General features: G+C 48.3%; 2 protein-coding genes across 5 annotated transcripts in view; one reads left to right on the top strand and one right to left on the bottom strand.

The window, feature by feature from the left end:
• VTI1A (vesicle transport through interaction with t-SNAREs 1A) overlaps window positions 1-27,519 on the bottom strand; it is a 468,860-nt gene that overhangs the window by 83,150 nt on the left and 358,191 nt on the right. The gene's annotated exons all lie outside the window — the stretch shown is intronic.
• LOC136626412 (protein NYNRIN-like) lies at window positions 1,100-8,863 on the top strand. The gene is made up of 2 exons (XM_066601424.1): window positions 1,100-1,847; window positions 5,029-8,863. The coding sequence occupies exon 2, from the start codon at window positions 5,154-5,156 to the stop codon at window positions 7,569-7,571; it is 2,418 nt and encodes an 805-aa protein (XP_066457521.1). The 5' UTR covers window positions 1,100-1,847; window positions 5,029-5,153; the 3' UTR covers window positions 7,572-8,863.

Raw genomic sequence — 27,519 nt, 5'->3', positions numbered from 1 at the left:
ATTTCGAGCGGCGTTTCTTTGCGCACCCCATCATTGCGTCGTCTTTACGGCGTTCACCGTTGAAGATGAATAACAGAAGGTTTTCTCGGTTTGGTATTTTATTAATTTAAAATGGGTTTTTGTGAGGAAAAACTAGGTTTTTACAGTTTTTTTTCTCCTTTCGATTAAACTTTATTGAACTTTTTCTGACACTGTAGGGAACTTGAAGACGTAGCCGACGACAGCGGCCTATCAGACTCTGCGGGAGGCGGGGTCTAATGGGCTGAGTTACACGGCGGACATGGAGGCCTTTGTCAGGTACCTTGTGATCGCACTGCGGGGTGCTGATCGGTGACAGAGGCCCCTCCCCCTGTCATCTGCCTACCAGCAGCAGTTGCTATTGGTTCTGGCATGCAAGGGGTTAAACTGCGGGGATCTGAGGTTCCTCCATACCTGGCTGTTAGAGCAGGAGCCCCGCTGTCACTAGTCAGCCAAGCCGTCAGGAAGAGGTTAATGAAAGTAGGACTGGATTTTTAATACACGTTTTCAGACGCTGCATGCAAACAAGGCGGGTCTCAACAATGTGCTTGCTGTCAGTGAATGGAACCGTAAGGAACTGAAACACAAAGCATGCTGGAACGCCTCACTATACTGCGATTACGTAAAACTGCACAGACATCGCCTGTAATACTGACGCGAGTGGGAAGCGCGTGTTGGCAGGGTTTGGGCGTGGTTTGGCTGGTATTGTGCTGCGTACGCTTCCGTTTTCCAGATGTGACCTACAGGGTACAAGCTGGCACCGGTTACTCAGCGAGTCGGAGGTAATGAGCGCGGACGGGAAGGGGCGGGGCCGAGCGGGGAACGCTGTTTATTTTGGATATGGTATTTCTGTGTATTGTTGTCGCCTCTCACCTGCCGTGACCTCGCCGCGCCGCGTCAGCTACACCTGCAGTCCGGATGGACAATCATTAACCCCATTGTTGCTGGGAGCGTCCCCAACCCGCAGTTATATATTAACCGCATTCCTGAGTTCACAATGTCCGCCTCCAATATACAGCCGCCCCGCGGCCACGCTCGCCCTTAGCGCTCATTCACACGGCGTAAATAAAGCGCGTGATAAGGGCCAATGGGGGCTGTAAAGAAATTAATAAATGTCGCTAATCAAAAAGGAGTTAATATATTTTACTTAGTAATCTATTTGAATCAAGAAGGTTGACTACTGCAAATATTCTATTCTGCTCTGAAGGACTCATGACTATTGAGTAATAGGCCAAACGTCTGATCTAAGTGGAATCAGGAAGTTCTAAGGCCAGATGTCTCGGAAGACATGGCCTAACCGCAAAGAAGTTGTCAGCTATTTCTCTATATTTACTAATGTACTAGTCTAAAAGTCATGTGAAATCAGCTATTTCTTGAATGTCATATATCAAGCCTAAATGTCAAAGTTTATTGAATGATTATGTCATTGTAAGATATAGAAGTCATGTGTTTTTATCAGATGAATGTATGTATCATGAGGTTACTCCTTGTATTACCAGAGGTCGCATCCCTGCGTGGGCGATCTTCTATAAATACCAAGAGATGCAGATAATAAAATAGAGTCACTTGTTTCAAACCATATACTGTGTGTATAGGTCTGTGCATGGTCTCTCAAAGGAGCGCTCCTCCTGCTTAGGTCAATTCGGAACCGACAACATAACTGATCAGTCTGTTTGAACAAATTAACCCTCGACAGTTCTTGGCGCCCAACTAAGGGGGCGGGGCTTACCTTTACGGGACATCGCAACCAGTAGACTGAAACAAACTCCTGGCCCGTTGACGTGGATACTGGATTCGGAGACCCCAGACTGCAAACACCGGTGTAACAGGTAAGAGCTTATCTTACTATTATACAGTCTGGATTCTTTTGATCTGTGTGTCTCTAACGGACTAGAGGTATGTTGTTGCCTGTTTCCTATATTTTCTGCCCCGTCCATATTTTAGAGTGAATAAGTTCATTTAACTGTCCTAGACGGAAGAACTCACTCATTGGGACTTAAAGAGTCATGTTGTCTGTATTGGAGATTGAAATAATTGTTATTGTTATAGTCTCATTTCTGGCAGTCATATTCTTACTCTGGATCTGTTATAATATTACTAAAAGTTCCCTAAGAGGCGAAGTCTGGTCTCCCCTGAATCCTAGTGTTTGAAGTTGACCACGTTTTAGTTCTGTAAATCTATTCCGGGACAGGGAACTGTGTGTTCCCAGATAATCTCAGTGATTATCTTAGTTTACTGTGTGAAATATACGTCCTGTATACTTAGTGAAGAATAGTCGGAAGTGGTCAAGATGGGGTCTGAACAATCTAAGATATATCAGACTCCTATTGAGATAATTAAAGATAGAGAAGGGGAGGACATTTGCAGACAAGCCTATAAAGTTTACAAACGTATAGGCCCTAAAGAAGGCGGGAACATTCAATTATGAATTTTGGTCACAATATGAGGATAAGCATAGAAAGGAAATAAGAAAAAAGGGTTTGGAAAAAGGCATGAAGGCTATTCTGGACTGCTCTAAAACAGCAGAAGACGAACACTGGGACTCCGAGTCCCGAGGCGAGGGCATTTTAGTTTATTGTCCTATGCCCCGGCCACCAATAGACGTTCCCATGGAAACCCCTACGGTTCCATTAGTCTCTCCTGTCGTCCCGGCCGTTCCACCAATGTCTCCTAATAATCCCTTTAATTCTCTGTATCCCAATTTGCCACCCCTGCCTCCTACGTATCCACAGGCTACTGCCCAGATGGATACACCTCCCTACAGCCCTCAATCAGGATCCCCGGGCCCTGAAGTAAATAGAGGTCCGGCTTGGGATTGTCCACGTTGTGGTCAACAGAATGCCTGTTTTAAAGAACTCTGTACAGTATGTGGGACTCCACGTCCCAGGGATCAGTGTAGACAACCGATTCCCTTATTCCCAGTTACAACCTCCACTACCCATTATAGAGAACCAAACAGACCGAGTCCACCATTGGGCACGGTCAGACAAGAGGACACTGACAGACCATCGTCTTCTAATGACAGACCTACGGACGCACATAGACCAACTCCCGGGTCTACAGTCACTACATGGCGACCCTGGAGCGCCACAGACCAGATGGCACTGTGTCAGCAACTGCCCGATCCCCAGACAGAGCCAGCAGCTTTCCATAGAAAGTTGGAAGTCATACAGAAAAACTACTCTGCCACTTGGACAGATATGGAATGTCTTATGAATGTAAAATGTCCTCTGGGCCTTTACAATAGTATTGCTCAATTTTGTGGTCTTGAAGATCGCCCAGATGACCCCCAGACATTACCTAGTGGTACTCAATATGTGGACAAGGTTAAAACCTGGTTTAAGGATAAAGCCCAAGAGAGACGTACAGCCCTAACCCAGTGTAGACAGAACAAGGGCGAGTCTATTGAATGTTACTTTGGCCGTTTAGAGGAAGTAGGCAGAGATCTGGGTTTATATGATTGTCCAAAAGCAATACGTAATGCTGCTTTTTGTGAAGCCTTTATGCAAGGAATAGATAAGCGCCTGTCTGAACGCGTTAAAGCATGTACCCCCGATTGGCGACAGGCCAAACCGCGTGATCTATATAAGAAAGCTGTAGGATTTGTCATGGATACAGAAGACCACGCAAAGGGTGTTATGGTTAAACATTACACCATGGAGGGGGACACAGTCCGACTTAATGACCCCAGGCGGGAGACCCGTAAGTGTTATAACTGCGGGAAGACTGGACACTTGGCCCGTAATTGTAGAGCCCCTAAACGCCCTAGACAGAACATGTCAGACGAAAGGGGGCAACAGGGAAGTACGGCCACTACCACATCATCCCGCCCACAGGGAAATAACGGGTATACCAATTACCAATGAAGGTCTGGCACTCCTTCCCCCGTGTCCCTTATAGTTACTGACGCACGTGGGCCACAAATTTTTCAGCCTCTAAAAATCCAGGGGAAGGAGGTGCCCTTTTTAATTGACACAGGGGCTACTAAATCATGTGTCAGTACCTCACAAGTCAATGACCTTAGTATTCCTCTCTCAGACTCCATAGCCATAGCCGTTGGAGTGTCCGGGGAACCAACACCCATGCGTGAGACCGAGCCCATAGAAGTCTCCTTTCAAGGGTCACGAGTCCTCACTCGCTTCCTGGTGTCACCCGCTGGGGATTGCATCATGGGAACCGATGTGATGGGACCCCTGGGGTGCTGTATTCAGCTCCATCCTTCCGGTGAGGCTCATGTCAGTACCTCTGCGGCCGACCACCAAGTATTCTGTCTCATGGCAGCAGACTTGGTCACTCCGCCTCCTTCTTGTACTGTATATGTGTTGACCCCAGAAGATACACAGGTTCTCTCAGCAGTGCCAGAGACCCTTTGGGCAAAAGGGAAGACAGACTTGGGCCATCTCCACGTACCCCCAGTCATGGTATATCTCAAAGATGGGGAAAAAGCCCCCATGATCCGCCAATATCCCCTAGCCATGGCACAGGAAGACGCAATAGCCTCCACTATTACAGAGTTATGTGCCTTGAATGCTTTAAAACCTTGCGTCTCACCCGCTAACACGCCACTCTTCCCGGTTAAAAAGAAAGGGAAGAAAGGTGAACCTGATACCTACCGGATGGTTCACGATCTAAGAGAAATCAATAAGGTGACCATCCTAGAAACACCTTTGGTCCCCAATCCCTACACTCTGTTGTCCACCATACCTTCCGGAACCTGTTGGTACACTCTGATCGATTTAGCCAATGCATTTATGTCCGTCCCGATCCACCCCGATTGCCAGTACCTGTTCGCCTTCACGTTCCGAGGAAAACAGTACTGCTGGACTGTCCTACCACAAGGGGCACAAAACAGCCCAAATCAATTCACCCGATGTATGAGGCTTGTACTTGATGCATGGACGGTCCCACCAGGTGTGGCCCTGCTTCAGTATGTTGATGATCTCCTACTCTGTGCACCGGACAGACCCACCTGTGTTGCGGCCTCACTCAGCCTCCTTTGTTTTCTTGCAGACAGTGGGTGTAAAGCCAGTAAAGACAAATTACAGTTTTGCAAATCTCATGTTGTGTTTCTTGGTCACTGCCTAGGTCCTGGTACAAAACACCTCACGCCAGAACGTACCAAGGTGGTGGAGGACATGCCACTCCCTACCTCCCATGCTCAGTTGCGGACATTTCTGGGGTTAGTTTCATATTGTCGGCCGTGGATTCGCTCTGCCTCCATGACCATGCAGCCTCTGTACGACTGCCTGAGTTCTAAGCCATTTGCTTTGTCTCCGGAAGCCGAGTCAGCTTTTCATCAGCTGAAAATACAGATTACCAGTGCTCCAGCACTGGGTCTGCCAGACTATGATAAACCCTTCCAGATGTTCGTGACTGAGATGGCGGGACATGCTACTGCCGTCCTCACACAAGAGCATGGTGACAAAAAGCGCCCTGTAGCATACTACAGTGCACATCTTGATGCAGTAGCCAGGGGTTCACCCTCCTGTGTAAGAGCAGTTCTGGCTGTACAAGCACTACTTGAGAAAGCTTCTGAGGTGGTCCTAGACTACCCTCTTGTGGTCCTCACGCCCCATGACGTACATGGAATTCTGACACAGGTGAGCCGTAGACATCTTTCTCTTGCTAGACAGGTCAAAATGGAACTTGCAGTACACTCTTCATCCAATGTCTCATTTCAACGTTGCACAACTTTGAATCCGGCCACCTTACTGCCATTAGGTGACACTGATTCAAAAGGGGGAGTAAGCACAGGGGATCAACTTTTTGTCAATTCCCTAGGCGAAGAGGAAGCTTTTGACGCCGAGCACCAGCATGACTGTGCTGCTCTGATGGAGCAGGAGACAGCTGGATTTGCTCATGTCACAGATAAGCCTCTCCTGAACCCCCACCTTGAAATGTTTGTGGATGGATCACGATACCAGAATGAGATGGGCAGATTTGTGACAGGGTTTGCTGTAGTATCAATGAATGAAGTACTGATAGGCCGCGCCATGCCCCCACATATGTCAGCACAGGAAGCGGAGCTGTGCGCTCTGACCGAGGCCTGCAAGTTAGCCCGGGGAGTCACTGCTAATATCTACACGGACTCCAGGTACGCGTTTGGCGTTGCGCATGACTATGGGCCGATTTGGCGCGCGCGGAGCTTCCTAACAGCTCAAGGCAGACCGATAAAGAATGGTGAGGCAGTAAGTAATTTAATGTCAGCTATCATGCTCCCGAAGCAGGTAGCCATAATAAAGGTAAAGGCACACACCCGAGGGGACTCCTTGGAAAGCAGAGGCAACGAGAAGGCAGACGGAGCAGCAAAGGCTGCAGCCCTGCTGGACTGGAGGGCACCCGTGTGCAGAGTTCAGACCAGGTCCTGCCCAGCGGAGGAGGATCCTGATCCCCCTGCCAAGGACCAGACCCTCTCTGTCCCACCACAGAAGGAGGTGGACCTACTCCCCTCAGGGCAAGAGCAGGAGCGCTGGGCAAGTGCAGGGGCAGTAAAAGGAAATGAAGGTTGGATGATGGGTTTCCGTATGTGTTTACCTGCGGCTGCCTATCCTAGTATGGCCCTTTTGGCTCATGGAAAGGTGCACGCTTCTCGTAATGCCATGGTAGCCCTGGTGGAGAAAATGTGGTACGCTCCGGGATTTGACAGGATGGCAAAGGCATACGTCAAGGCTTGTGAAATCTGTGCACTACACAACCCCGGTCAAGTAGTAAAGACCCCTCGGAAGTGCACTCCGCGACCTTTGTACCCCTTCCAGAGACTACAGATAGATTACATCCAGCTGCCCAGATCAGGAAGGTATGAGTATGTCTTAGTATGCGTTGACCTCTTTTCCGCGTGGCCCGAGGCCTACCCGGTCACGAAGGCCACTGCCCAGGCCACTGCAAAAAAACTTGTGTCAGAGTTGGTGTGCAGATTTGGGGTACCAGAGACCATTGAGAGCGACCGTGGTACTCACTTCACTGGTGAGGTAATGAAGGAAGTCATGTCCGCCTTAGGAGTAGAACAGGCCTTTCACACCCCCTATCATCCGCAGAGCTCCGGAAAAGTAGAAAGACTCAATGGCACCCTCAAACTTAAGATACAGAAAGCCATGGTTGAAACAGGAAAACCTTGGCCCGAGTGCCTACCTCTGGCCCTCTACTCAGTACGAACCACACCAAATAGGAAAACAGGACTGTCTCCTTATGAGATTCTCTTTGGCTCCGTGCCCAGGTTAGGACTGTATCACCCCCAAGCTCTATCCCTGGGTCATGATAAAGTTACTTCCTTTGTGCAGGATTTATGCCAAAAGCTAAAAATAACACACGACCTAGTCTTCTCTTCTATTCCAGACCCTGATAGTTTGGAAGGATCCCACTCTCTGAATCCCGGAGACTGGGTGGTGGTAAAGAGACACGTCAGAAAGACTTTGGAACCTCGCTTTGACGGACCATACCAAGTGCTGTTAACCACTCCCACCTCGGTCAAGCTAGAAGGCAAACCCACTTGGATCCATGCCTCACACTGCAAGAAAGTTCCAACGCCTCAGCACCACGAGGGGGGTGGAGAGTAAGCCCAACCCAGGGTGGGGGAGGAGGATGGCAACCTGGACACCAGCATTGATAGTCTGGATAGGTGTATTATTTACCCTTTGTTTTCTTGGACTACTCTCTTTTCGGGACAATTCTTCATCAACTGTCGATGTAAGCAGAAGATGGACTGTTTGGGCGGAAGGACACCCCAACATGTGGGAATACTTTGCAAAAGACGTACTGAATATTTCCCACATGTGCATGCCCAACCTGCGGAGTGGGGAAGATATTTTACGGACTTGCTTACTGTCTATCCCCACTCCAATAAAGACACTTCGCGATATATATTCAATAGTGCATAACGATAGTGATGTGGAAGAGAGCAATGTTTTCCAGGAGAATACCTTTCTTAATGTATATGAATATTGTTCCATTGTGATGCGGTCAAACATACACTTTATGTTTCACACAAATGATAAGAGATTTGTTTAGATTCATGAAAACAATAATACATTTTAAAAAGTCAGATGTCGGCTGTGATCTTGGGCCTTGTTCCGATCGCCATATTTGGGGTCAGGAAGGAATTTTTCCCTTTTATACAAGGATAATTGGCTTTTTCCTAAAAGGGTTTTCGCCTTCCTCTGGATCAACTCAGCCTCAGAATTCCCCATAATTGTCATTCCTGTGTGTGACTTCCTGATGTCCAAAATGGGGGAATGATAAGGGCCAATGGGGGCTGTAAAGAAATTAATAAATGTCGCTAATCAAAAAGGAGTTAATATATTTTACTTAGTAATCTATTTGAATCAAGAAGGTTGACTACTGCAAATATTCTATTCTGCTCTGAAGGACTCATGACTATTGAGTAATAGGCCAAACGTCTGATCTAAGTGGAATCAGGAAGTTCTAAGGCCAGATGTCTCGGAAGACATGGCCTAACCGCAAAGAAGTTGTCAGCTATTTCTCTATATTTACTAATGTACTAGTCTAAAAGTCATGTGAAATCAGCTATTTCTTGAATGTCATATATCAAGCCTAAATGTCAAAGTTTATTGAATGATTATGTCATTGTAAGATATAGAAGTCATGTGTTTTTATCAGATGAATGTATGTATCATGAGGTTACTCCTTGTATTACCAGAGGTCGCATCCCTGCGTGGGCGATCTTCTATAAATACCAAGAGATGCAGATAATAAAATAGAGTCACTTGTTTCAAACCATATACTGTGTGTATAGGTCTGTGCATGGTCTCTCAAAGGAGCGCTCCTCCTGCTTAGGTCAATTCGGAACCGACAACATAACTGATCAGTCTGTTTGAACAAATTAACCCTCGACACGCGGCATGTTCTGGATGCGTGTTGCCTGCAGTTTTGCTGTATCTGCCGTATCTGACATCAGTTTTACATCCGTGTTTTCCGTGGTGCAAAAAAAAACCCCAAACAACCAAAAACGACAAGGTGGTGAACAGAAAATAAGAGCGCAAAAAACAAACCTCGCAGTGAGCGCGGATGCCGATACAGGATCACTGAGCTGTTTGTGAACTCACCCATGGCCTCCATCCATCCTGCGGTCCTGAAGTCTGTGTGGGGTGGGGGGCCGAGACCACTCAATACCCGCGGCTACCGGTAACTGGCGCCATCACAGTTATCTCTGATCGCAGCTGATAGCTGTTGAGGCTCTGCAGCCAAAGATGACCACACCCCTAAACAGTCAGCAGGAGCGTACCACTTCCCACACCCCATTGGCACCCCCAGTAACACGATGGCAGGGTACTAGCATGGCAGCGCAGAACCTACTGAAGGCTCCCGGGGTGCCACGCATAGACACCTGACCGAGGCAATATAAAAAAATCACTACATACTGCAATACTGAAGAACTGCAGTATACAGCACAAACAATCAAAGGATCGGAAGTTCAAGTCCCCTATAGGAAGTAAAACACAGGAAAAAATATGTGAGTTCAAAAAGCCCCTCTTTCCCCCCAAAAAAAACAATTAAAAAGCAAAACACAAAACACGAGCCCCGCGGCACAAGCAACAAAAAATAAAAAAAGGTTGAGAATACGGCGATGGAAGCTTGTTCAAAATAAGGAAAACATAAAGTCTATAATTTGGTATCACCGTAACGGTCCCGGCCCGCTCGGAGGGTCACCGTGACGCCTGTACAGAGCTGGGACACGGGTAAGGTTGCTGCATACGTTAAATAAAATATACAACTCGTACCTCAAAGAGCCAGCGGCCTCGCGGCCGGCAACGGAAGGGTTAAAACAGCACTCAAAACCTGAAAACTCTCTGGTCCTGAAGTGGTTAAAGGGGGCTGCGAAGTAGAAGAGGGGTGGGGGGGGGGGGGGGTTGTGTAAAAAAATACACTATTTTCTTCGGATAGCTTCATATCAGCGCGGCTCGCACTGTCCGCTGGGATATATAGTAGAGCTGGCTGTATACGGCGGCGCACAGCTTCCCGCGTTCCCTCTGGGTTCGCCTGCGCTGCGTGCGGCTCCTGCACTTGTAAAACTTCCATTTTTAGCTAAATGAACTGAAATATGGAAAGTTTGGTGTTGGGATTTCTGAGGAGGGGGGAGTTGAGCTCTGAAGTAAGCGCAGCCCTTCGCTCCGTTCTTCCAGCGTGTAGTCTGCGGTTACATCCCGCGCGTCCGTGCAGCCGTCACGCCATGTTCTTCTTGTTTTTTTTCCCTTTTTGCAAACTTGCCGCTAATCCCCCGCCCGGATCGGTCTTCTGGGCTGTCCGCCGCCTCTGAATCTGGGAGGGTCCAGCACTTTGATTCCATGCAGGCAGCAGTTTCCTACTTTCTAGTGTCGCCGTCAACTCCGAAAAACCGTTACACTTGATTTTACTAAGAGAGGAGTAACGACATCGCAGCGAGCGACCGGCCCAGTGTTCCCCGCTCTCCACCTCAATGCGTGTAGTTAGGGCTCAGTCACACAAGCGTAAGAGTATTTCGGTCACGCAGCGTATTCACGGACCAACTCTCGCCTATTCCATGTATTTTGGTCGCTTGCAGTTTTTCTGCGCACGTAATCGCTGTGTCCATACGGCCAATAAGGCCAATCAGCCCGCAGCTAATTTCAGAAGACACACTGTTCCCTCCGAAGTCGTCAGCTGTCGGCGCACTCCTTCACCAGCGACCTACACTGAGCGCAGCGCCGCTGGGCAGGCGAGTCAGCCTGTTTTAACACCCCCCCCCCCCCCCTTGTTGGTCCAGAGGAAGGCAAAAAAAAAAACGGCGAGCTAATTAGCTCCTATGGAGGAAAAAATTCCTTTCCGACTCCACAATGGCAGCCAGAGTAATCCCCGGATCACCAACCCGCCGGTCACCTGATGTCTATATCCTGTAATATCATAGAAAGACATCTAGTCCCTCTTAACCTCCTCTATGGATCCTGCCATCACCACGTCCTCAGGCAGAGAGTTCCACAGTCTCACTGCTCTTACAGTAAAGAACCCCCTTCTGTGTTGGTGATGAAAGCTGCATTGAGAACAAGATTAAACCTCTGGATGTGACAGCATTCAGGTGTTTCACATCCAAGGAATCCCCTGCCGCGGCTGTCACAGCCGCAGCAGGGGATCGCCATCTTCTAGCATGGCTTTCACTGGGGGCCACAATCTCCTGCTGCGGCGGGGATGAAGGGAACCCCTGCAGGGATGCGAGGCGGTTTCCTTGTGATACCACCTCGCATCTAGGGTGTTTCTGAAGGTTTGTGAGAGCGATATCGGGGCGTGAATCACAGCCTCGCCAGTGTGCAGGAGCCACAAGTGGCGCTGAGGTGTTCTAGGTGCCCACAAGGTACGCTGTCCGTGCGCCACCGCACTCGCTGCTTAATTTGCTAGGAAGTCCGGTGAGGAGGGGGTTAAATCAAAGGAAAAACTATTTTTTAGCAGTAATTATAGATTGAAAGGTTGATAGTTTCCCATCGCTTGGGAGTCACGGATACAGTATAGCGCCCCCATTGTTTCGGATTACTTAGAATGCCTTGCCCCTGACACTTCATGCACTACAGCTCTCTCTCCTATTTGGATGAGGCCTACAGTTCTGTTCATCTGGAGCTTCCGGCTTCAGGAATACAATGCCAGGACTGTAGTGAATACTGACACTCATGCAGGTAGAGCAATAAGGTAGAAGGTGAGCTGTAGCTTTATACAACAATGCAGCACGGGGAGCTGCAGAGTGACATATGGTGAACCTGTGTTGGGTAGGTAGCTCGAGAACGTGGCTGATTACTGGCAGCAGGATGACACTTGGTTCCTGGTATCGGTGCCACCATGAAGTGCCAACACACACAGATCTCACCCTGCAGCTTCTTGTTTCCCATGTGAAAGGCTCCGGCCCCGTCATTAGCATTGGGGAAGCAGGAGGCAGCGGACATTGCAGGGAAATACGACCGGAGCTCCACTCAGCAAGTCAGCAAAATCAAGAGACAGCCAAAGAGCTGAACGGCGGACTACAAGTCACACACGACCGGTGGCAGGAGGATAGAGGACGTGGTAATAATAAACTAGAACCTCCTGAAGCGTAGAGAGGAGACCAATCAGAAATGGCGCAGCTATAGGGTGTGGGGGGTAAAATCCCCTCTCGCTCTCGTAGGCGGCTGTAACCTAATGTAAGCGCTGCGGCCCCCCTGCAGCTCGCAAGTTGGACTTCTTGCACTTGTTGGGTCTCGACAATTGGCAAGTCGCATCATGACTGCACTCACTTCTATTGCCTTCCGATGTGTTCCCATGACCCTGTGATCGCGGGCAGCGCCCAGCCTACTGCCACAAATGGTTGGGAGACCCGGGAATAAATTCTGAATTACGGCCCCAAGAGTTTCTGCCACCGCAACCACCCAAAACCAGCCGCCCACCGACGCGACGGCTTGAGAAGAAGCCGCTACAAGCATTTTATATCGGACTCTTAGGTTTTTATGGTTTATGTGAACAAGTTCTGCAACTTTCTCACACTTTGTTTTTCAGTCTCCAGCATTTCCAAGATCTCTGCTTGCAGTCAGTAAATAGAAAGCTTCTAAACACATCGCTGCACAAATGTCCCTGCGGCTAGTTGGTTACAATGTATCAGTCTGGGGTCCGGGATGCTTACATCACAGAGGCTGTCTAGCCTGGATAGGCTCATTATATCTAAGTCAGAGGTTCCTTTTGGAATCCCCGTTGGCGATTTCCACTGGAAAACGGGACGAAACAGCGCCGGACGCTGTACTATTTAGTCCTGTAACTTCTGGCAAAATGCGCAAATCAGATGGACCCAATTGTAGTCAATGGGGCGCAGTTCGTTCTGTCATAGGACGGGTCCGTTCAGTCAAGGGTCCAGTTCTCAGGCTTCCTAAATGGAGCAGGAACACGGAACTCCCCAACGCTGATGTGAATAAGCCCCTATATGGTTTTTATCTACTCTCTATAAAGAAGAATGTTCGCATTCAATGGCAGCAAGCAGAGAAAAGCCGATAATATATTCGGAAATGACAGAACTTTCCCTTCTACAGTATTATCCTTACGATGGGGTTTGGTTTACTCGAGGACATTCTACGAAGGGCTCCGACACACAGATGTGACAAGTCAGCGACCAGTTCATCTCACTAACTCACTTCTTGGCTGGAATTCTCCTCTCCGTCATCCAGAGAGCGCAGAAAGTTTTATGGAGATTAGAAGGGGGAAAACACCTGGTGCTGAAACCTCCAGCCGAGAGAACGCGGCGCCTTCCCGAGCGATCACCTGCCATCATCAATCATCCATCCCTGCACTGCAGATACAGATCATCCAATCCTATCATCCATCCCTGATCCGGAGATCATCCAATCATATCATCCATCCCTGCACTTCAGATACAGATCATCCAATCATATCATCCATCCCTGCACTGCAGATACAGATCATCCAATCCTATCATCCATCCCTGATCCGGAGATCATCCAATCATATCATCCATCCCTGCACTTCAGATACAGATCATCCAATCATATCATCCAATACTACTTCACAGATTACCCAATCATATCATCCATCCCTGCACTTCAGATACAGATCATCCAATCATATCATCCATCCCTGATCCTAAGATCATCCAATCATATCATCCATCCCTGATCCTAAGATCATCCAATCATATCATCCATCCCTGCACTGCAGATACAGATCATCCAATCATATCATCCATCTCTGATCCACAGATCATCCAATCATATCTAATACTATATGTTACAGATTATCCAATCATATCACCCATTACTATACTAGAGATACAGATCATCCAATCCTATCCCCATCACTCTGCTACAGATCATCCAATCATGTCCTCCATCACTGCTTCACAGATCCAATCATATCCCCATCACTCTGCTACAGATCATACAATCATATCCCCCATCACTGTACTAGATACATATCTCTAATCATATCCCCATCACTCTGCTACAGATCATCCAATCATATCCCTCATCACTCTGCTACAGATCATCCAATCATATCCCCCATCACTGTACCAGATACATATCTCCAATCATATCCCCATCACTGTACCAGATACATATCTCCAATCATATCCCCATCACTGTACCAGATACATATCTCCAATCATATCACCCATTACTATACTAGAGATACAGATCATCCAATCCTATCCCCATCACTCTGCTACAGATCATCCAATCATGTCCTCCATCACTGCTTCACAGATCCAATCATATCCCCATCACTCTGCTACAGATCATACAATCATATCCCCCATCACTGTACTAGATACATATCTCCAATCATATCCCCATCACTCTGCTACAGATCATCCAATCATATCCCTCATCACTCTGCTACAGATCATCCAATCATATCCCCCATCACTGTACCAGATACATATCTCCAATCATATCCCCATCACTCTGCTACAGATCATCCAATCATATCCCTCATCACTCTGCTACAGATCATCCAATCATATCCCCCATCACTGTACCAGATACATATCTCCAATCATATCCCCATCACTCTGCTACAGATCATCCAATCATATCCCCCATCACTGTACCAGATACATATCTCCAATCATATCCCGATCACTCTGCTACAGATCATCCAATCATATCCCTCATCACTCTGCTACAGATCATCCAATCATATCCCCCATCACTGTACCAGATACATATCTCCAATCATATCCCCATCACTGTACCAGATACATATCTCCAATCATATCCCCATCACTGTACCAGATACATATCTCCAATCATATCACCCATTACTATACTAGAGATACAGATCATCCAATCCTATCCCCATCACTCTGCTACAGATCATCCAATCATGTCCTCCATCACTGCTTCACAGATCCAATCATATCCCCATCACTCTGCTACAGATCATACAATCATATCCCCCATCACTGTACCAGATACATATCTCCAATCATATCCCCCATCACTGTACTAGATACATATCTCCAATCATATCCCCATCACTCTGCTACAGATCATCCAATCATATCCCTCATCACTCTGCTACAGATCATCCAATCATATCCCCCATCACTGTACCAGATACATATCTCCAATCATATCCCCATCACTCTGCTACAGATCATCCAATCATATCCCTCATCACTCTGCTACAGATCATCCAATCATATCCCCCATCACTGTACCAGATACATATCTCCAATCATATCCCCATCACTCTGCTACAGATCATCCAATCATATCCCCCATCACTGTACCAGATACATATCTCCAATCATATCCCGATCACTCTGCTACAGATCATCCAATCATGTCCTCCATCACTGCTTCACAGATCCAATCATATCCCCATCACTGCACTACAGATTATCCAATCATGTCCTCCATCACTGCTTCACAGATCCAATCATATCCCCATCACTCTGCTACAGATCATACAATCATATCCCCCATCACTGTACTAGATACATATCTCCAATCATATCCCCATCACTCTGCTACAGATCATCCAATCATATCCCTCATCACTCTGCTACAGATCATCCAATCATATCCCCCATCACTGTACCAGATACATATCTCCAATCATATCCCCATCACTCTGCTACAGATCATCCAATCATATCCCTCATCACTCTGCTACAGATCATCCAATCATATCCCCCATCACTGTACCAGATACATATCTCCAATCATATCCCGATCACTCTGCTACAGATCATCCAATCATGTCCTCCATCACTGCTTCACAGATCCAATCATATCCCCATCACTGCACTACAGATTATCCAATCATATCCTCCATCACTGCTTCACAGATCCAATCATATCCCCATCACTGCACTGCAGATTATCCAATCATATCCTCCATCACTGCTTCACAGATCCAATCATATCCCCATCACTGCACTACAGATCATCCAATCATGTCCTCCATCACTGCTTCACAGATCCAATCATATCCCCATCACTGCACTACAGATTATCCAATCATATCCTCCATCACTGCTTCACAGATCCAATCATATCCCCATCACTGCACTACAGATCATCCAATCATGTCCTCCATCACTGCTTCACAGATCCAATCATATCCCCATCACTGTACCAGATACATATCTCCAATCATATCCCCATCACTGTACTAGATACATATCTCCAATCATATCCCCATCACTCTGCTACAGATCATCCAATCATATCCCTCATCACTCTGCTACAGATCATCCAATCATATCCCCTATCACTGTACCAGATACATATCTCCAATCATATCCCCATCACTCTGCTACAGATCATCCAATCATGTCCTCCATCACTGCTTCACAGATCCAATCATATCCCCATCACTGCACTACAGATTATCCAATCATGTCCTCCATCACTGCTTCACAGATCCAATCATATCCCCATCACTGCACTACAGATTATCCAATCATGTCCTCCATCACTGCTTCACAGATCCAATCATATCCCCATCACTGCACTACAGATCATCCAATCATGTCCTCCATCACTGCTTCACAGATCCAATCATATCCCCATCACTGCACTACAGATTATCCAATCATATCCTCCATCACTGCTTCACAGATCCAATCATATCCCCATCACTGCACTACAGATCCTCCAATCACACCCTACAGTTATATATCTGGCTGCTGCACCGCAGGAGTTTAGCTGTATATTGATACGTTTGTTGGCCCGTGTATACAGGCTGTTCTGCACTTGTGGCTGTGTAGTGCCCGGTTAGTGCCCCCTCAGCAGAATGTCAGAGGTACGGTGCCAGCAGCCAGAGCGAGGACTGCAGTGAATGGCTTTCTGCGGGTGAGTTTCCCCTTTCGCCATATGAGGAGCGGCTCGTGGGAACCGTCCGCTTCCCCTTTCCCCTGACTCTCATCTGCAGGTTTCTCTTATGATTTCCGATGTAATCATTTTCTGCTGCCTCTTTCCCTTCCCTCGGTCGCCCCAGACGCTCAGTTTCCCAACACTAAAAATTTGTCAGGTTGGTCAAGAAGTGCCAAAACTTTCTGCAATGAAGATGGAAATCATGAATTTGTGCCGGTAATAGGAGTTCTGTAGAGCCCCCGTCTCAGGAGGGTCCGGCTCAGGGAAGGAGTCCTGATGTCCGCCATAGTAAGCGCTGGCATTCGCTACAAAGTAACAATCCTGCTGCATCTTTTCTTCTAGCTCGGTGTTGTGCCGTTCCTGTTATTCCTCCTGCAATGCAAGAATCAACTGACAACTGGGCGTTACCATTCTCCCCCTCCAAGGGGCGCGTGCGTGTGGTGTGGACCAGAGTCATTAGCAGAGGGGCAGGGTGCTGAGCACACTGCGGGAGGCGGGAACGGGCTGGATTCCGTTAGCACGCGGAATTAATAGGAGTGACCAGGGACTCATTCACACGAGAGGACTTGTGCGGCATATTACACACGTGATACAGAATGCTAAAACCCCATTCATTCACATTGGACTATTCAGACGTGAATGAAAAAAGTCGCAGCCTGTACTATCTTGGTCTGTGCTACACATTGAAATAGGCCATTAAAGTCAAATCAGCGGGGCCTTCTCACCGCATACGTCTGACTGAGCCCTAAGAAGAAGTGATGCACAAAAACTGACACAGGTGTGGAATCCTTTCAACTTAAATACTGGTGACGGGTTCCCTAAAACCACTGCAAAGGGTATTCACCCAAAAGTCAATGTACCTGCAGGGCCAGTCCAGGCTTACATGGGCGCTTCGGCAACATTGTCACAGTGGGACCTTAGTAAGTTATATGCCTGCTGCGACACTTCCGTAATTTCTTGGCCCCATTGTGCCTCATAAACATTTAACAAGGCCCCACTGTACCCAATGAGTCATTTATAGGTCTCACTGTGCCTCCAGAGTAATTAAAAAGTCCTCCTGTGCCACAAGTCATTTATAGGTCCCACTGTGTCATGAGTCATTTATAGGCCGCAATGTGCCTCCAAGTCATTTACAAGTTTCACTCCGCCACCTAAGTAATTAATAAGACTCCACTATGCACCCTGAGTAATTAATAATGCCACACTGTGTCCCCTGAGTCATTTATAGGCCTCCCTGTGCCATCTGAGTCATTTATAGGCCTCACTGTGCCGCCTCAGTCATATATAGGCCTCACTGTGCCATCTGAGTCATTTATAGGCCTCACAGTGCCGTCTCAGTCATATATAGGCCTCACTGTGCCAACTGAGTCATTTATAGGCCTCGCTGTGCCATCTGAGTCATTTATAGGCCTCGCTGTGCCATCTGAGTCATTTATAGGCCTCGCTGTGCCATCTGAGTCATTTATAGGCCTCACAGTGCCGCCTCAGTCATATATAGGCCTCACAGTGCCATCTGAGTCATATATAGGCCTCCCTGTGCCATCTGAGTCATTTATAGGCCTCGCTGTGCCATCTGAGTCATTTATAGGCCACACCATGCTTCGGCAACAAAATATTAAACTTGCCTCCAGCATGTTCCCCTTGAGTCCTCCATCCTCTGCCTTGGCTTCTTCTGGCCAGGCTCATGTGGAACAATTTAGCTGGCACCATTAGATCATTGTGTCACCTGCTTGATAAGGTGCAACAGAACAGGAAGACCTCACCGCCCTGCAGTACCTCTGTCATAGTCAACTGATTTCAAAGAACGAGGACCAGATCGATCCCACCCGAGTTGGCCCGGCTGGGTGCCAAGGTCTGCCCAGGGTGCCCACATAGCATAGCTAGCTGCCAGTTGACAGCTCTTCTCCCCTGACGATCTCCCACGCGAGTTTTGAATAGAGGGGAGTATAGAACAGTCCTACCCCTCTGCCCCCCCAGATCCATCCCACATACCAGATCCTTCTTGCCCCCGACAACTACAGGGACTCCCCCTCAATACATATTAGACAGTCAGCATGTTCCATCGGCTTCCATCTAAGGTATATGGTCACCCCAACACTGAAGCAGAGGGGGGTTAGGTAGAGGAGGCACATTCTGGTTATGGGACCCCCTCTCTCCTCTATGTGCCCCCACAGCACATCCAATAAACCAGTTACTGCTTATAATATACAAGAAACTGCCTAGAAAGCTGCTGAGTCAACGGAGATTCTGCAAACCACAAAATGTTCCCTCTTCACTTTCTCACACACGACGAGGCAGATTCCATCCTTGTAGCGGCGCTGATCACATGAGCGTTCAGAGCGAGACCCAGAAATAAGGAACTGCCCCCCCCCCCCCCAAGGATGTGAAATTTAGGTTATTATACCACAAGCTGCTCCTGCGAATGACCACAGCGCCTCTTGCCGTGGCCCAGGGATTGCTGGGAAATATGAGACTGCACAGGGACACGAGGGGTTAAAGCCTGTCGAAAAAAGTTAATCTTAAAAGTTTCTATGACTCCCCATCGCCCCGCGTTCTGGGGCTGCACAGCAAGTGATTTTTTTTTTTTTGCCTCCAGTATTATCCAGAATTTCTCTTTATTCGCCTACAATACAAAAAAATGCAGTCATGATGGCGTGTCAAAAAGTGGGCGGAGCCATGACGCACGCGCTGGGCACTTTAGTAGTGCTGGTTTTGGGTTATTTCAGGCTATTTTCTCCATTCAGAGTGCTTTGTGAAATTCTGATGCTCCACCCTGCTAACGGACATCGCCATCCGAGCTCCCACAATGCACTGCTCTCCCTTAACCAACAGAACTGTGAGGGCAGCTCTGGATGCGACTGGCGTGAAAGCCATAATGCAACCAAAGAGCAACACAAGATAAATAAGGCAACACATTTATAGCGCGAGGCTACTACCGTAACACATGGCAGAAATAGGAGGCCGAGCCCGAGAAGCCCCATGTGGGTTTGGCGCAATTCAATGGGGTGCAAATCTCAGTACGACCACCCGATGCATTTCGGCACAGAAACCCCATCAAGAGATGTTACGCCAAGTGCTTTTTCCGTGGATCTTAAGGTCTGGCGCCTCAGGGCATAAATGTACGTCCTGGTTGGGAAGGGGGTTCACATCCCATGGAGGGTCTGGGCTAAGAAGTGACAACCAGCCTCACCGATGCCCCACTGATAATCCCTTACATGCCGCAATCAATGTTGGCGCCTGGGTCTGCCATGGCCCATGATAGCTAATATTAGCAATGATGTATTGCAGTGCAGAAGTACTGCAGTGTATTATCAGGATAGGTTCAAGTACCCTGCAGGGGCAAATCACGTGAAAACATAAAAAGCTCCGTCCGTTTAATATTATCGCATTCGTAATGGCCCATACAATAAATCGAGCACACCTCACCCCGCACGGCGAAGGCTGTAAGAAAAGAACAAAGCCAAAAAATGGAGACAATTTTTTTCTTATTATTATTAATTCAAATGATGAAAGAAGCCGCACATCCCCCAAAATGGTACAAATAAAAACCCCAGCTCGCCACGCAGGAAACAAGCCCCCACAGAGCTCCGCCCACGGGAAAGGAAACATGTTATGGGGCTCCGAACGCCGCGACGCAAAGGAAAAATACTTTTCAAAAAGGGGATTTTTAATGTGCAAAAGTGGAAAAACCCCAAAAATCTATTATTTTGTTATAGTTGCAATTGTACCAAACTGCGAAAAACCGTCTGTAAATAAATGCCAGAATTGAAGTGTTTTCTCCCCGTCCTACAAAAAACGGTAATAAAAGTCGTACAATACAGTATAATGACCCAAGAAGTGGTGCCAATGGAAACGACAGCTCGCCGCGCAAAAAACAACTCGCTGCGTCCTTATAGCAAAAATAGGCCGTGTGACAAGGCCACTGTCACACACGGACGCGGCACAGCGCCGCCGTGTCAATCAGGGCACTTTGCCACAGTTTTACTTTAGCTTTGGCCGCAGCGTGTTTTAGCGCACCTGATCATTGTGATGGGTGAAGAGGCGCGCTAAACGGCCAAAGACAGAGCAGACAGCGCTCGAAAAACCACGGCGCTGGAAGGCATCCAACACATGTCTGCATGGCCACATGGGAGCGTTACAGCGCGATTACCGCGGCGTTCAAAACGCTGAGTTATTTGCGTTAAAAAGCGCCTGTGTGAGAGAGGCCTAAGGGGTTAATGGTCTGAGCTGCAACACCAGACACAGCCTGCGGGCAGGGGTGGCGCTGTTTTTGGTTTTTCCGTCACTTCCTACAAGCGTTGTGACTGATGAGGTCACCTGACACCTCGGCCACCGGCACGCTTCACGTGACGGCTCCAGAACACGGGCCGGCGTCACATGACCTCATTGTTCTTCTCCCTCTCCGCTGTGGTTTCGCCGCAGACACAGCGCAGCTTTGTATCCCACACAGTCACCGGCATAATAGTTGTTTGCTCCTTGTGGTCAGCTAATTGAAAAAAGCTGGCAGTGAGGTATTACAGGTCTCGTGGGATTATTCCCGGATCAAATGCGCCATTGTTGTCTCAGACAGCGAGTCCTCCGACACGGACTTCATTAGTGAGCCGGAGCGCGGCGACAGGTTAGAGAAGACGGGAACAAGGGGCCATTTGTCTGCGTTATCTCAGCGCCGCGGGACTCTAAACCGTAATCACTTGTCGCCAGTGCATGGAGGACTCCGGTGACCATAATGGAGGCCATCACCGACACAACGGTACCAAGGTATGGCCATGGGGGGGGTGGCCAAGTCACCTGACCCAAAATGTAGGGACCTTCAGCAGCGCCCGCCTCCATCCACAGTAAGCGGGAAGTTGTGCATAGATGGAGGGCTGCCGTTAACACGGACCGTATGCATGCGGACACCTAACGACGAGTCAAAGGCGAAGGAACGATCATTCAGTGTTCGGCCGCCGCGTGCGTTCACACCGGACAATCATGGTTCAGATGTTCGCTGCTCCGCCTTAAAGGGCCCTAACAGTATTTGCCGTTGTGCGGACAATTCCATTCCAAACTCTGCAGTCCTGAGCGCGGATTCTGAGCCGCCAGAAGGATGGCGCCATTTTCAATTCCGCATCAAAATCCACGTTTAGACCAGCAGGTTCTGGTTCAGATCTCCGTTCCGTCCCTAAAAGCTAAATCTAATCGAGGTCACAGACAAGCTGCGGTCGCACCTTACATATGCCCGTGTACACCCGTCACCCCCATCACTATCTGTGGCTCCTGTAGTATTTGGTGGTTAGCGGCCGCGGAGGGGACTGCAGTCGTTGAGTCCATAGAGGTCCAGCACTATGTGTGTCCATACTTCTGGCGTCGCGGTGTAACAGAGGAACGTGTGACTTGCGACCAAACGTCTAACAGTCTTGGATCCCCTGCGGCCGTGGCGTCACATCGGGTTGCATTGGGACCCTACTGATCACACTGCAGCCGTCTTCAGGGCCACCTTGTATCCTGCCCCACACCGGCTCATCCTCATGTGAACATCACACTGGGATACAGCCAGAGGGGGTAAGCTCATCCTGCCCAGTCACACAGCGGAGGTTTTGTTACAATGTATCCAGTCTTCTGTGAACTGAGACTCTGTTGCATTTCACCTGCACCGATACATTGTCTGGAGTCCAGAGGATTGCACACAACTGTAACAAACCCCCAGCTGTGAGAAGGACTAGTTCTCTGCGGGTCTTTAAACTTTGGCCATATAATATACCGCCCCCAGAATGTTTCGCTTTGCTGTAAACCTCAGCGTGCCGTTGGGTCGGCTTCACATGGCCGATGCACAAATATGACCCCCGTTCTTCTGAATGGTCGCTATAATCCACAGCGGTGGTGAACGTTGAGAATCTCTTTTCGCCTCGCAGACCTGAGCTTCACGCAGGATGATAATGACCCTCGTCTGCGGCGGCCGCGGCCAGGAAGGGCGCCCATGTTGAATGTCAGATGCAGAGCTTAGAAACTGAAGGAAAATCTGTGCTTCGCTTCTTGGGAGATCATTCGAAAGTGACAACCAATATGGCGGTACTTCCTGTTGTAAACAAAGGAGATTTCTATTTACTGACAACAAGCAGAGTTCTTGAAAATGGTGAAGAACTGAACTTTTCATTCTACGGTGATTCGGCTTAGCGGAGACGGTGCGGACAGCGATGGATGACGGGTTAGGCTGCACACAACCTTACGGTCTACGGGGGGGGGGGGGGGGGGGGGAGGTCCGGCATGTTTGTAGAGGAGTCTGCCAAGACTCAGTGAGTTTCAGGCGATGTCCCGGAGGACAGAAACACTCCAGAAAATGACTGATCGGTCAGAGCCTGAGAGGCAGATGACCAAAACGGCTCGTCCTCCGCGGCAGCGTTCCAGGATGGAACATTAATCCACACCTAAAATCAGGCTGCGTTCAGGGTTGCGGGTACGTGTCGCTTTGGGCCGCACGCATCTCACGCACGCTGTCATGCACAGTGCCACTAGCTTCTTATTTTTTTCAATAACCCCGCTGTCTGTGAGTATTAAGCGGCGCACATACCCGACCCGTAGAGGACAATAGGGCTGTAATACGCGGTAAGGTAGAATATGCTGTGTTCTTGTTATACGCTGATGTGAGTGGGCCAGTGAAAATCAATGCGCGGCCATGGACTCCATTCACTGCGTATTACGCAGGCGCACATCACACAGAGACCGCCATTACATCAGTAAATCTGCACGTCTAACATGCCACTGGCTGAAGTTCACAGCAAATTGGAGTCAAAATCTGAATGCTATCACTGCTTGCAGTCAGTGAATGGATACACTCTAGGGCTGAGCACCTGTACTGATCTAATACTTCTCACAGCTGAAGCTTTGTTACAATTGCATTGAGTGTGGACATTCCTCTGTGGGCCTCAACTCCAAACTGGTCCATTTAAATGCACTGATACATTGTAACAAACTATCAGCTATCATTACAATTAGTCAATAGTGAATTAAAAATGTATCTTTTAAAGGAAGTCGGCCGCCAACATCTTATCACGTAAGGTAACCCCGCCCACAGATGGGCGAGATGAATGGAAGCACCAACACACCCCTCATTTTTGTCAGTCCTTCCATGAGGCCAAAATTGCCTTTTTTAGCAGCAGGCCCCATGCAGATTAGCAGCACATGGTCCTACAGGCGGTCCGTCCCACCTCTAGCTGAGCGTTCCCCAGACCGGACCAGGCATGTGCATGCGACATCGGACTCCATAACTCCGCGTGCGACTAGCCCCTCCCATCTGCTGAACAACGAAAAGAGGGACAATTGTAGCGGCACATTTTTAATCCGAACTACGCCCTTGGTATCCCATAATAGTGCCCTTCAGTGATCCCCCTTAATGGCCCCAGTAGTAACAGCGACCCCGTTGGTGGCTCCAGTACTAACAGTGACCACAGTAGTAATAGTGACCCTGTTAGTCGCCCCAGTGGCAAAGGTGCCCTCGTTAGTGACCCTAGTAGTAACAGCGACCTTATTAGTGGCCCTAGTAGTAACAGCGACCTTGTTAGTGGGCTCTGAAGTAACAGCGACCTCATTGGTGGCCCTAGTAGTAGTAACAGCGACCTCGTTAGTGGCCCTAGTAGTAACAGCGACCTTATTAGTGACCCTAGTAGTAACAGCGACCTTATTAGTGGCCCTAGTAGTAACAGCGACCTCGTTAGCGGCCCCAGTAATAACAGTGACCACAGTAGTAATACAGCGGCCCAGATGTTGGAGGTATTAAGCAGCGAGGGGGAAGGAGATGGTTGTCACAGTGGCTCTGCTGTTCCTCCTGGCAGAGTGAAAAAACTGCCGGTCTAGGGTCCAACTACACCAGTGGTAAAAATAAAAAAAAAACAAACGGTAAATAATATAGGCAAAAACTAAAAATACAAAAAGTGGAGAACTAAAACAAAAATGGGGTTAGCAGTCTTTACACTCCTGTAGCCTCGTGTGGTGTCTCAGTGCAGTTGCTGCAGGTGGTGGGAAGCACTCCAGGAGGCAGACTTTAGAAGAAAACTATTTGCACACTTTATTGCAGGGAGAGAGGGTACTTGGTGTTTCAGTAGTTACAACACTTGCATTATATTCACTTGAGGTAAATCACAGACTTTCCTTACATTGTCAGCTTTTAGTTTACAGACCCCACGTGCATCATTCGCTATGGATTTGGATAGTGGGTCAGGGACTGGAGAAGATTAAGGCCCCCTGTCCACGAGCGTTGCGGTATCCTGCGGCGGATCTTCGCCACGGAAGCAGGAGCCGCAGACAGATCTCTGCTGTCAGCCCATGTGACATGCTGCAAATTGCCGGCCGCGAGCAAAGAATCGCAATGATTCTCCGCTCGTGGACAGGGGGGCTGTGCTTTTCATAGCAACGCTATGGAAAGCTTCAGACAGCGTGATTCACCAGTGATTTACCGCCGGCAGAATCACGCCCGTGGACAGGGGGCCTATCTACTGACTTGCTTATAATTCCCTCTTGCTGACACTCTAAACTAGTCTTGGTTTCTTTTCCTTTCTCCTCTAGCCCCTCAACAATCTTTGGGTGTCAGTACTCACACAGGATATTATTATTCCCACCTTACTGGCTAGTGTAGGTGCGGGTCTTCTTCCTCCCTGGTCTCTATCTCACGTTCCTCTGGACTACACTGGCTAACTCCGCCCACTCTCTCCCTTTTATACTTTCCTCTTCTACCAATCCTAAGCTAGGGAACAACTAACTATCCAATCCCAGCCTAGCTAGGGGTGACTGACAGGTGTGAGAGCAGGTTAGGGCGTACTATGCACAGTCATCCAGTGCTAGGTAGTAAGAACACCAGATATTAACACTTTCAGCTTCATTTAAAGGCATATACACATAATTGCACACATAGATAAACATATACATTACATTAGGTGGTAGAAGTGGTGCTGTGGGACCCCACCTCTGGGGTACTACAGTAATAGTGCCCCCCATAGTGGCCCCAGTAATACCGATGACCACAGTAGTGATAGTGACCCTGTTAGTTGCCCGAGTAGCAAAGGTGCCCTCATTAGTGATCCCCATAGTGGATGTAGTAGTAATAGCAACCCCTGTTAGTAGCCCAAGTAATAATAGTGATCCCCATTAGTGGTGGACCACCAGCCACTCGAAAAGCATTTAACTCACTGGTAGTCCAGGTCTAGTGGCAGTGGTGCGGCTGCTGTAATTAGTGCAACCTCTGACCTCTCCCGGGCGTCTGCATGCAAGAACGCAGAAGCTGGGTAGAGGTCATTAGTTGTACTGATTACAGGAGCGGCGCTGGACCTGGGCTGCAAATGAGTTACATGCTTGCCAGAAGGGAAACATGCCACCTGCCACCGAGCACAGCGCCCCAAATCGAGACTTCCCCACATAATCGGGGACAGTTGGGAGACATGCCTAGTTTGGTCAGTGGAATGCACTGTCTGCACCTTGAAGCTGGAGACAATCAGCAAGCAAGTGAGGGGGACTGGGATGCAAACTGCAGACAGAGACTGGACCAAAGTGGAGCAGAAGGTCTGCTGCTAATTTGCATGGAGTGAATGCTGCTGAAAAATGACAATTTTGACAACATGGAAGAAGTGACAAAAAAGGGGTATGCTGCTGCTTTTATTCATATCGCCCGCCTATACACTAGATATGTTTACAGTGAGGACGCTAATCTCCTCTAGGGACAAATATAGATATAGGTTTGGACACCAAAACACGGGAAACATAAAGCAGGTCAAATGACAGGAACAAAAATACGGGGAAGGAAATGCTCTCCCTAGACAACTATGGAGCAGGGTGATCGCTCTGATAAGGGCGACCCCTTGTCAGGAAGCTAGGGCAACTAAGCCTGTGGCTGGATGTAGGGCAGGGGAAAAATGCTTAGCAGATGAAAAGAGCATTATAAATAGCAGAACTAGGAAAAAGCGAACAAGCCAAACACAAACTTCTAATGGACAGTAGTACTTAACTGACAAGAGACCGCTGCTTCAAGAAAAAGGACAACAACCGGCGCCCAGACACAGGCGGAGCCAGAATACATACACTTCCACCATGACAGATTAGCGAGTGCGCCACAACACTATGCAGACATGTATGTCTCCATGGTAACAGACAACATGAATCCTGTGTAGTCTGATCCTGCAGTCACATGACCATTCATCCATCCCCTCCTTTTTTTGCTACCCCCAAAATTTGTTGGTATAGAATAGAGTATGAGCACGCAGGGTGTGCAGACCTATGTGTTTCCATAACAGATGACACACGTAAGAGCAGGATATTTAACCCCTTCAGGAACAGAGGTTTTCACTTTTTTAATTTGGTTTTTTTTAGCCTGTATATCAAAAACAAAAATAATAATTCTGACATCCGTTCTTTCTGTATTCGGCCTACACCGCACAGCATAAATCCGGTGAGATTTTAACAGTTCGGACTTTTATGTACACAGAGATACCAAATATGTGCGTTTTTTTAATTGTTTCGTTTTTCTTATGGGGGGGGGTTAAAACTTCTCTCATTTTTTATTATGTTAAAAAAGCAACTTAACTAAATACCTTGTTTTTTACACATTTACAAAGGCTTGATAGGCACCGGTAAGTAGCCGCCCTGGGAGCCTTCAGCGGGCTCCAGGCTGCCATGATAACGCACCCCATCCCCGATCCCGCTGTGGAGGTTGCCGACAGGG

This window comes from Eleutherodactylus coqui, chromosome 4 (assembly GCF_035609145.1).
Source record: "Eleutherodactylus coqui strain aEleCoq1 chromosome 4, aEleCoq1.hap1, whole genome shotgun sequence".
Lineage (NCBI taxonomy): Eukaryota > Metazoa > Chordata > Amphibia > Anura > Eleutherodactylidae > Eleutherodactylus > Eleutherodactylus coqui.
Note: the sequence above shows the minus strand (reverse complement) of the source record. Positions and strands in the feature narration are given on the sequence as shown.